General features: G+C 37.0%; 1 protein-coding gene and 1 non-coding gene across 2 annotated transcripts; one reads left to right on the top strand and one right to left on the bottom strand.

The window, feature by feature from the left end:
- Positions 1-887: 887 nt before the first annotated feature.
- On the bottom strand, positions 888-1,440 carry LOC140180226 (cytochrome P450 71A9-like). The gene is made up of 2 exons (XM_072220673.1): positions 1,099-1,440; positions 888-899 (listed from the first exon to the last, which is right to left on the bottom strand). The coding sequence occupies exons 1-2, from the start codon at positions 1,438-1,440 to the stop codon at positions 888-890; spliced, it is 354 nt and encodes a 117-aa protein (XP_072076774.1).
- An 8,848-nt stretch (positions 1,441-10,288) lies between these two features.
- Positions 10,289-10,396, top strand: LOC112759974 (small nucleolar RNA R71). The gene has a single exon (XR_003180433.1). It is a non-coding gene; the product is annotated as a small nucleolar RNA R71 (small nucleolar RNA).
- The last annotated feature ends 1,409 nt before the right edge of the window (positions 10,397-11,805 follow it).

The raw sequence follows: 11,805 nt of genomic DNA, 5'->3' as shown, positions 1-11,805 counted from the left end.
AGAAGGTGGCGTGAAAAACAAAACAACGATATGGACTACGCAAAAAATTATGCAACATCAATCTCCTTGCACAAGTACAAGGCAATAGAAAGTCAAAGATCAGATATTTAGATAGTGTTCAATCTATAATCAAAAGGAGCAAAAAGGAACCATATTGATTGTAGCATTTTAAATTTTGCCCTTTTTCTTTTGGATTTGGGAGGTTCGTTTCAACTACATGTCTATGACGATCATTTTATGGATCAACAACTTCCATAAAATAATTTGCAAATGCAGATAACCTTATTGTCAAAATCTGTTTTAAAGTTTTAGGTTCCTAGGACCCTTAAAACTTACAACAGCTTAAAAATAAAAAAAAAAAACACAATGGTTTAGGAGAAAATATTTAGATTTAGCTTCTCTTTAGGGGACTTTCTTAACTTTGCAAAATATAAAAGGCTGAAGATGATGACTTAGTGCAAGAAATGAAGGACATTTGCAATTTGTTTTCAAATGAGACAATAAATTGGGCAAGGGCAACTTCTGGTAATATTACATTGTAGAATGAAGAATTAAAAAAAACAAACAAATCAACCTTCACAATATTTAACTAATTTAGAAGTTCATGAGCCAGGAACGAAAAGAATTTTTTCAAATAATGAAAACGGATAAACTAGCTCTTGTAATTACAATTGCAAACTTTAGGGACAAGATTCTTCGCATCAAAAATTATGAAAAGAGATAGAGAAATATTAGGATTCATTACCTTCTAGCAATATTATAATTTTTTACTATTAACATTCAGGATGTAGAATTTAAAATTTAGTATAAAATACTTTTATTGACTAAATATTAAAAAAATAAATTTTATTGATCTTATAATATTATTGATAATTAAAATTAACAGATTAAATGAGATACTACAAAAATAAGCCAAATACTAAATCAATAATAAAAGTTTATTTTTGCAAATAAAAAATAATGAGCCAATCTCTTTGAACTAATAATTATTCATTTTTTTACAATAATAATTCAAATCCTTAATCTATATTTGTATATTATTTAGGCAACTGGTTAAAGAAAAATTAATGTGTCCAAACAAAACAATTTGAACAATACCTTTTTACTGGTAAGAGAAAGCTTCAAGTGGCTTAGGTTAACAGGACTACCGCAGGAAAGTGCTATGAAATGGAGGAGAACTTGAACCTCTTCAAACCTCACAGCTTGAAAAGATTGAACCCTCTTTGCACTCAGCAAATCCAACATCACAATTTTCCTTATTTCCTTCCAGTAGTCACCGTAAGGAGTGAAAGTCATAGCTGAACCGTTGTATCCAAAACGGTTCATGGCATAAAGTTTGGGACGGCCGAAGAAAGCCATTTCATGGTTCTTGAAGGTCTCTTTGGCTATCTCGGCGGAGGAGACCACCAAAGTAGGAATAGAACCCAACTTCAAGAACATGAATGGCCCATGATGACTTGACGATTCTTGAAGTGATAGATAGCGGAGTTCACCAATTTGGTGAAGGTTGCCGATGAATGGTAGTCTCTGTGGGCCTGGAGGAAGGTTTCTTTGTAGATCTGATTTTCTAAATGTTAAGATGAAAAAAGAGAGAGCAAGAGAGAATCATTGTTCATTGTTGGTGCATGTTGATGTTTTGGACAGAACCAATCTCTCTAATATAGAATGGCCATGAATTGAATCATTCTATTAAGCCACGTGTCGATCATATATTCATTTTATTTCCTTCTAATTTCTCCCTCAACACTTATTCGGTAAGCTTACTTATATGTCTTTCTTATATCTTAAACTTCAATGCAAACAACAACTTACCCTATATATAATCTTAATCTTCAAATAGCTTTCTTTATAAAATTTCAAAAACATTGAATTTAAAAGATTCTGCCACTAAAGCTTAATATGATATTGTTGAGTTTAGATTGATTTTGATACACAATTATAATGACAAATATTTATTGGGCTAAAAACCCAATTATGGTTTAATGTGTTTTTTAGTGATGCAGGCTCATTATTCATTTCTCAGTCCAACAATATTGCTTGAGTATTCCTTTAATGCTTCAAGTTAATGCTAAAACCCAATGAATTTAACAAGCACCGTTCAGCAAAATGCAAAGAAAGAAGGATTTACATTAACAAAGTGATAAAGGGGCATTTGTCTTTATTATGAAAAATAAAGGACAGCTGGAACAAAAAGACACTAACAACACAACAAAGACAGTTGGTACACTCTCAAGACACTAGGACATCAACATACCACTACAAGGACATCAGAGGATCAACATTCAGAAAAAAAGAAAGAGCAAAATGCAACATGCAAGAACAATACAGTAACACAAGGACAACAGAGGTAGTGAAAAAGTTTCACAAAAAGCAGAGGTGGTGGAGCAACTCCTCAACAAGTAGAGTTAATGGAGCAGAATGGAGAAAGCATTGCATGCCAATAGAGACAGCTTCAATAGGTTGATGGTACGAGGAATTGGAAGAGGCAATGAAAAACAAATTGGAAGAGCAAGATGATTCAATAAAAGAGGCCTTATGTCAACATTTGAAAGCAAGAAAAATAGAGCAAATTCAAGAGTATCATCTAAACAAACTTGAGTTGAATTCTTTTTCTTCTACTAGTGCTTCATTTCTGATTTTCTTTGTTATGGCTATCTAATGTCATCTTTTTGTAATTGAGAAAAGGCTAATTATGTGAGTAGTAAAAGCTATGAGAGAAAAGGTTAGAGAGATGCATGAAAAAGCCAAATGAATTATTTCTATGTAATTTGGTTTCAGTGAACTAGGATTAGTTCTCCTTGCCAAGTTGGGACAGCACTTGGGTAGCTAAGCTTTGGGTAGAAAGTTTAGTGAAGGATACTAGATGAATTAGGTTGTAATTCATTAGTATTAGCGGTTGTAATCAGTTTCATTATAGTGAAAATTTCAACATGGTTGTGGTAGAGACTGGACGTAGGTTTCATGGTACATAAAAACCGAACCAGGATACATGTTGTCCCCTTTCTCTTCTTCCCTTCTTTGTTTCTATCTGGTGTATGAGACAAAACAAAAAAATCTCCTGCATATTTAGCTTCTGCAAAAACAGAGCTTAATAAGTTCAAATTTGAGTTAACTTGATTCAACACCCTTCTCAAGTTCTAGCAGTTTCATCAATCGGTATCAGGAGCAAGGTCTCAAGGAGTCAAGCTTCACAGCTTGGAGTAAAGATCCATGGCCAACAACATGGGATCTAACATCATGGCGTACACACTCACCGAAGGACAGTCAAATAATAGACTTCCCTACTTCAACGGTAGTAACTACTCGTACTGGAAAGAGAGAATGCATATTTTCGTGCAGTCAATCGACTGCAACATCTAAAAGATTACTGTCAATGGACCAGACATTCCAAAAAAGTAAAACGCTAATAGAGATGTGGTGCCAAAGGAAGACAACGAGTGGACAGAGAAAGAAAAGAAGAAGATTGAATTCAATGCCAAGGCAATCAACCTAATGTACTGTGCTATCAGTTTTGAAGAATACAGAAAAGTTTCAAGGTGTAAAATGGCTAAAGAAATCTGGGACAAGCTCAAACTCACCCATGAAGGAACCAAGCAAGTTAGAGAAACCAGGATTGATATGCTAATGAAGGAGTATGAGATGTTCAATATGAAGGAGGACGAAAGCATCGATCAAATGTTCGAAAGATTCTCAATAATTATCAACAACCTGGATGCCATGGAAAAAAGCTATTCCGAAGAAACCTTGGTAAGGAAGATCTTGAGGAGTCTTACCAAGAAGTGAGAAGTAAAAAGTACAACCATCTCTGAAAGAAATGATTTGATAAAAATCACCTATGATGAGTTAAGAGGCAAGCTTCTGGCTTATGAAACTACTCACATGTCTCAAGACAGAGATGACAAAAAAAAGTGTAGCATTGAAATCGAGAATGAAAGCTAAAGAAGAAGAATCTGATGCCAGTTTTTCAGATGAAGAAATTGTGCTCTTTGCAAGAAAAATGAGGAGATTACTGAGATTCAAAAACAAAGGCAAGAAGGATCAACCCAAGTTTACCTATTGGTGCGCGGAAATCGTGACGGTTCCATTCCTTGGTAACGGCGCTGAAAACTTTATACGCACGTTCATAATCTTAATTCTTTGTCACAACTTCGCACAACTGACCAGCAACTGCACTGGGTCGTCCAAGTAATAAACCTTACGTGAGTAAGGGTCGATCCCACGGAGATTGTCAACTTGAAGCAAGCTATGGTCACCTTGTAAATCTCAGTCAGGCGGACTCAAATGGATATAGAGTTTTAATAATTAAAAGATAAATAAAACATAAACTAGGATAGAGATACTTATGTAATTCATTAGTGAGAATTTCAGATAAGCGTATAGAGATGCTTTCGTTCCTCTGAACCTCTGCTATCCTGCTATCTTCATCCAACCATTCCTACTCCTTTCCATGGCAAGCTTTATGTAGGGCATCACCGTTGTCAATGGCTACATCCCATCCTCTCTGTGAAAATGGTCCAATGCGCTGTCACTGCATGGCTAATCATCTGTCGGTTCTCGATCATACTAGAATAGGATTTACTATCTTTTTGCGTCTGTCACTACACCCAGCACTCGCGAGTTTGAAGCTCGTCACAGCCATCCCTTCCCAGATCCTACTCGGAATACCACAGACAAGGTTTAGACTTTTCGGATCTCAAGAATGGCCATCCATGGGTTCTAAATTATACCACAAAGATTTTAATATCTCGGACTCGGTCCCCTGTATTAGATATCTAAGAGATATTCATTCTAGCTTGTTTGCATGTAGAACGGAAGTGTTTGTCAGGCACGCGTTCATAAATGAGAATGATGATGAGCGTCACATAATCATCACATTCATCATGTTCTTGGGTGCGAATGGATATCTGAGAATAGGAATAAGCTTGAATTGAATAGAAAAACAGTAATACTTTGTATTAATTCATGAGGAACAGCAGAGCTCCACACCTTAATCTATGGTGTGTAGAAACTCTACCATTGAAAATACATAAGTGATGAAGGTTCAGGCATGGCCGAATGGCCAGCCCCCAAACGTGATCTAAAGATCAAAAGACAATCCAAAGATGTAAATACAATAGTAAAAAGTCCTATTTATACTAAACTAGTTACTAGGGTTTACAGAAATGAGTAAATGATGCAGAAATCCACTTCTGGGGCCCACTTGGTATGTGCTTGGGCTGAGTATTGAGCTTTACACGTGTAGAGGCTTCTCTTGGAGTTGAACGCCAGTTTGTAACCTGTTTCTGGCGTTTAACTCCACTTTGCAACCTGTTTCTGGCGTTTAACTCCAAAATGCAGCATGGAACTGGCGTTGAATGCCAGTTTGCGTCATCTAAACTCGGGTAAAGTATGGACTATTATATATTGCTGGAAAGCCCTGGATGTTTACTTTCCAACGAAATTGAGAACGCACCATTTGGAGTTTTGTAGCTCCAGAAAATCCACTTTGAGTGCAGAGAGGTCAGAATCCAACAGCATCTGCACTCCTTCTTCAACCTCTGAATCTGATTTTTGCTCAGGTCCCTCAATTTCAGCCAGAGAATACCTGAAATCACAGAAAAACACACAAACTCATAGTAAAGTCCAGAAATGTGAATTTTAAGTAAAAACTAATAAAAATATACTAAAAACTAACTAAATCATACTAAAAACTATGTAAAAACAATGCCAAAAAGCGTATAAATTATCCGCTCATCACAACACCAAACTTAAATTGTTGCTTGTCCCCAAGTAACTGAAAATAAAATAGGATAAAAATAAGAGAATATACTATAAATTCCAAAATATCAATGAAACTTAGCTCCAATCAGATGAGCGGGACTTGTAGCTTTTTGCCTCTTGAATAGTTTTGGCATCTCACTTTATCCATTGAAGTTCAGAATGATTGGCATCTATAGGAAATTAGAATTCAGATAGTGTTATTGATTCTCCAAGTTCAGTATGTTGATTCTTGAACACAACTACTTTATGAGTCTTGGCCGTGGCCCTAAGCACTTTGTTTTCCAGTATTACCACCGGATACATAAATGCCACAGACACATAACTGGGTGAACCTTTTCAGATTGTGACTCAGCTTTGCTAAAGTCTCCAATTAGAGGTGTCCAGGGTTCTTAAGCACACTCTTTTTTTTTGCTTTGGACCTTGACTTTAACCGCTCAGTCTCAAGTTTTCACTTGACACCTTCACGCCACAAGCACATGGTTAGGGACAGCTTGGTTTAGCCGCTTAGGCCAGGATTTTATTCCTTTAGGCCATCCTATCCACTGATGCTCAAAGCCTTGGATCCTTTTTTTATTACCCTTGCCTTTTGGTTTTAAGGGCTATTGGCTTTTTGCTCTTGCCTTTTGGTTTAAAGAGCTTTTGGCTTTTTCTGCTTGCTTTTTCTCTTTCTCTTTCTTTTTTTTTTTTCCTTTTTTTTTCTGCAAGCTTTTGTATTCACTGCTTTTTCTTGCTTCAAGAATCATTTTTATGATTTTTCAGATTATCAAATAACATTTCTCCTTTTTTCTTATTCTTCAAGAGCCAACATATTTAACATTCATAAACATCAAATTCAAAAGACATATACACTGTTCAAGCATACATTCAGAAAACAAAAAGTATTGCCACCACATCAAAATAATTAAACTAGTTTCAAGGATGAATTCGAAACCATGTACTTCTTGTTCTTTTGTAATTAAAACATTTTTCATTCAAGAGAGGTGGTGGATTCATATTCATAGCTTAAAGGCATAGACACTTAGACACTAATGATCTTGTAATAAGACACAAATATAAATAAACATAAAGCTCAAAAATAAAAAAATAGAAAAATAAATAAACAAGGAGATTAAGGAATGAGTCCACCTTAGTGAGGGTGGCGTCTTCCTCTTCTTGAAGAACCAATGGTGCTCTTGAGCTCCTCTATGTCTCTTCCTTGTCTTTCTTGCTCCTCCCTCATAGCTCTTTGATCTTCTCTAATTTCATGGAGGATGATGGAGTGCTCTTGGTGCTCCACCCTTAGTTGTCCCATGTTGGAACTTAATTCTCCTAGGAAAGTGTTGATTTGTTCCCAATAGTTTTGTGGAGGGAAGTGCATCCCTTGAGGCATCTCAGGGATTTTATGGTGAGGAATCTCCTCATGCTCATGTTGAGGTCCATGATCTCTTGTTTGATCCATCTTTTTCTTAGTGATGGGCTTGTCCTCTTCAATAAGGATATCTCCCTCTATGTCAATTCCAGCCAAATTGTAGAGGTGGCAAATGAGGTGAGGAAAGGCTAACCTTGCCCAAGTGGAGGACTTGTCAGCCACCTTGTAAAGTTCTTGAGGTATAATCTCATGAACTTCCACCTCCTCTCCAATCATGATACTATGTATCATGATGGCCCAGTCTATAGTAACTTCAGACCGGTTACTAGTAGGAATGATTGAGCGTTGAATGAACTCTAGCCATCCCCTAGCCACTGGTTTGAGGTCGTGCCTTCTTAATTGAACCGGCTTGCCTCTTGAGTCAATTTCTTGTGATCCATGCGTTTGCATATAACTCTTGAACCATTAGGATCCCGACTTGTTGAATGGGGTTGGTGAGAACTTCCCAACCTCTTCTTTGAATCTCAAGTCGGATCTCCGGATACTCATTCCTTTTGAGCTTGAAAGGAACCTCAGGGATCACTTTCTTCTTGGCCACAACTTCATAGAATGGTCTTGATGGACCTTTGAGATGAATCTCTCCATTTCCCATGACTCAGAGGTGGAAGCAATTTCCTTTCCTTTCCTCTTTCTAGAGGTTTCTCTGGCTTTAGGTGCCATAAATGGTTATGGAAAACAAAAAGCAATGCTTTTACCACACCAAACTTAAAATGTTTGCTCGTCCCTGAGCAAAAGAAGAAGGAAAGAAGTAGAAGAAGAAGAGAAATGGAGGAGAGGGAGAGAGTAGGTTTTGGCCAAGTGGAAGAAGAGAGGGTTGTGTTGTGTGAAATAGAAGAAGGAATGAGGGGTTTATATAGAGGTGGGGAGGGGTTTAGGGTTCGGCCATTTAGGGTTGGGTTTGGGAGGGAAAATATGTTGAATTTGAAGGTAGGTGGGGTTTATGGGGAAGAGAAGATGGATGTGAGTGGTGAGAGGGTGATGGGGAAGGGCATTTGGGGAAGAGAGTTATGAAAAGGTGTGAAGAGGAGAGAATAGGGTTAGGTGGGGATCCTGTGGGGTCCATAGATCTTCAGGTGTCAAGGATTTTTTATCCCTGTACCCTTTAAACGTGTAAAATGCCCTATACATGCAATCCTGGCGTTCAACGCCAGACTGCTTCCTGTTTCTGGCGTTAAACACCACTTCCATGCTCTGTTCTGGCATTTAACGCCAGGTAGATGCTTGTTTCTGGCGTTAAACGCCAGCTTGGTGCCTGTTTCTGGCGTTTAAACGCCAGACTGTTCTCCTCCAGGGTGTGCTGTTTTTCATTCTATTTTTTTTACTCTATTTTTTATTTTTTTCAGTAGTTTTTGTGACTTCACATGATCATCAACCTAAAGAAAACATAGAATAACAATGGAAAATAAATAAATATAATTAGATAACATTGGGTTGCCTCGCAACAAGCGCTTCTTTAATGTCAATAGCTTGACAGTGAGCTCTCATGGAGCCTCACAGATGTTCAGAGCATTGTTGGAACCTCCCAACACCAAATTTAGAGTTTGACTGTGGGGGCTTTGGTTGACTCTGCAATGAGAGAAGATTTTTATGCTTCCTCTCCATGGTTACAGAAGGAGATCCTTGAGTTTTAAACACAAGGTTGTCCTCATTCAGCTGAAGGATCAATTCTCCTCTGTCCACATCAATCACAGCTCTTGCTGTGGCTAGGAAGGGTCTTCCAAGGATGATGGATTCATCCTCATCCTTCCCTGTGTCCAGGATTATGAAAGCAGCAGGGATGTAAAGGCCTTCAACCTTTACTAGCACGTCTTCTACTTGTCCATAAGCCTATTTTCTGGAGTTGTCTGCCATCTCTAATGAGATTCTGGCAGCTTGCACCTCAAAGATTCCCAGTTTCTCCATTACAGAGAGTGGCATGAGGTTTATCCCTGATCCAAGGTCACATAGAGCCTTCTCAAAGGTCATGGTGCCTATGGTACAAGGTATTAAGAACTTTCCAGGATCCTGTTTCTTCTTAGGCAATCTCAGTTGATCCAGATCACTTAGTTCATTGATGAGCAAGGGAGATTCATCTTCCCAAGTCTCATTACCAAATAATTTAGCATTCAGCTTCATGATTGCACCAAGGTCGTACTTGGCAACTTGCTCTTTCGTAACATCTTCATTCTCTTCAGAAGAAGAATACTCATCAGAGCTCATGAATGGCATAAGGAGGTTCAATGGAATCTCTATGGTCTCTAGATGAGTCTCATATTCCTTTGGTTCCTCAGAGGGAAACTCCTTATTGATCACTGGACGTCCCAGGAGGTCTTCCTCACTGGGATTCACGTCCTCTCCCTCCCTTGTAGGTTCGGCCATGTTGGTTAAATCAATGGCCTTGCACTCTCTTCTTGGATTCTCTTCTGTATTGCTTGGGAGAGTACTAGGAGGAGTTTCAGTAACTCTTTTACTCAGCTGGCCCACTTGTGCCTCCAAATTTCTAATGGAGGACCTTGTCTCATTCATGAAACTTAAAGTGACCTTAGATAGATCAGAGACTATATTTGCTAAGCTAGATGGATTCTGCTCAGAATTCTCTGTCTGTTGCTGAGTGGATGATGGAAAAGGCTTGCTATTGCTAAACCTGTTTCTTCCACCATTATTAAAGCCTTGTTGAGGCTTTTGTTGATCCTTCCATGAGAGATTTAGATGATTCCTCCATGAGGGATTATAGGTGTTTCCATAGGGTTCACCCATGTAATCCACCTCTGCTATTGCAGGGTTCTCAGGATCATAAGCTTCTTTTTCAGAAGATGCCTCTTTAGTACTGTTGGATGATTCCTTCAATCCATTCAGACTCTGAGAGATCATATTGACTTGCTGAGTCAATATTTTATTCTGAGCCAATATGGCATTCAGAGTATCAATTTCAAGAACTCCCTTCCTCATAGGCATCCCATTATTCACAGGATTCCTTTCAGAAGTGTACATGAACTGGTTATTTGCAACCATGTCAATGAGTTCTTGAGCTTCTGCAGGCATTTTCTTTAGGTGAATGGATCCACCTACAGAATGGTCTAGTGACATCTTTGATAGCTCAGACAGACCATCATAGAATATATCCAGGATGGTCCATTCTGAAAGCATGTCAGAAGGACACTTTTTGGTCAGTTCCTTGTATCTCTCCCAAGCTTCATAGAGGGATTCACCTTCTTTCTGTTTGAAGGTTTGGACATCCACTCTAAGCTTACTAAGCTTTTGAGGAGGAAAGAACTTGGCTAAGAAAGCCGTGACCAGCTTATCCCAAGAGTTCAGGCTATCCTTAGGTTGAGAGTCCAACCATATTCTAGCTCTGTCTCTTACAGCAAATGGGAAAAGCATAAGCCTGTAGACCTCGGGATCAACCCCATTGGTCTTAACAGTATCACAGATCTGCAAGAATTCAGTTAAGAACTGAAAGAGATCTTCTGATGGAAGTCCATAAAACTTGCAGTTTTGTTGCATCAGAGAAACTAATTGAGGTTTCAGCTCAAAGTTGTTTGCTCCAATGGCAGGGATTGAGATGCTTCTTCCATGTAAATTGGAATTAGGTGCAGTAAAGTTACCAAGCATCTTCCTTGCATTGTTATTATTTTTTTGCCATGTCTCCTTCTTTTTCGAAAATTTCTGTCAGATTTTCTCCAGAGAGTTGTGCTTTAGCTTCCCTTAGCTTCCTCTTCAGAGTCCTTTCAGGTTCAGGATCAGCTTCAACAAGAATGTTCTTATCCCTGTTCCTGCTCATATGAAAAAGAAGAGAACACAAAAGAAAATATGAAATTCTCTATGTCACAGTATAGAAATTTCTTATACAAATATAAGAAGAGAAGAATGTAAGAAGGAGAAGAGGAAAAATTCGAACACAGAGAGGAAGATGGGGTTCGAATTTTAGGTGGAAGAGAAATGTTAGTAGATAAATAAATAAAGAGAAGGAGATAAGAGGGAGAAAATTTCGAAATTAATTAAATTAAAAAAATAAAATTTAAAGTTAAATTTCGAAAATTAAAATTGAAATCAAATTAAATTAAAAATTAAAACAATTAGTTAAAAAAAAGGAATTTTGAAAAAGAGGGAAGGGATTTTCGAAAATTATAGAGAGAGAATTAGTTAGGTAGTTTTGAAAAAGATAAGAATCAATCAAAAAGTTAAGTGGTTAACTGAAAAATATTTGAAAATCAAATTTGAAAAGATAAGAAGTTAGAAAAGATTTTGGAATTGATTTTGAAAAAGATGTGATTGAAATTTATTTTGAAAAAGATTTGAAAAAGAAATTTAAAAAGATTTGATTTTGAAAATTAAAGTTGATTACTTGACTAACAAGAAACTAAAAGATATGATTTTAAAATTTAAAGATTGAACCTTTCTTAATAGACAAGTAACAACTTAATATTTTTGAATCAATCACATTAATTGTTAGTATTAAATTCGAAAATATGAAATAGAAATAAGAAAAAGATTTTTGAAAATCAATTTGAAATTTTCGAAAATTATGAAAGAAAAATGAAAAAGATTTGATTTTTTAAAAAAGATAGAGTTTTTAAAATGAAAATTTGATTTGACTCATAAGAAACAACTAATTTTGAAAAATTTTTGAAAAAGTCAACCCAAATTTTCGAAATTTT

The sequence above is a fragment of the Arachis hypogaea genome, chromosome 16, assembly GCF_003086295.3.
Source record: "Arachis hypogaea cultivar Tifrunner chromosome 16, arahy.Tifrunner.gnm2.J5K5, whole genome shotgun sequence".
NCBI classification, from domain to species: domain Eukaryota; kingdom Viridiplantae; phylum Streptophyta; class Magnoliopsida; order Fabales; family Fabaceae; genus Arachis; species Arachis hypogaea.
The sequence above is the reverse complement of the archived record's forward strand: the minus strand, read 5'-3'. Positions and strand labels throughout refer to the sequence as shown.

Bases quoted from the DNA above. Each gene is read 5' to 3' on its own strand.
- LOC140180226 (XM_072220673.1), bottom strand. From the start codon at position 1,440: ATGTTCTTGAAGTTGGGTTCTATTCCTACTTTGGTGGTCTCCTCCGCC.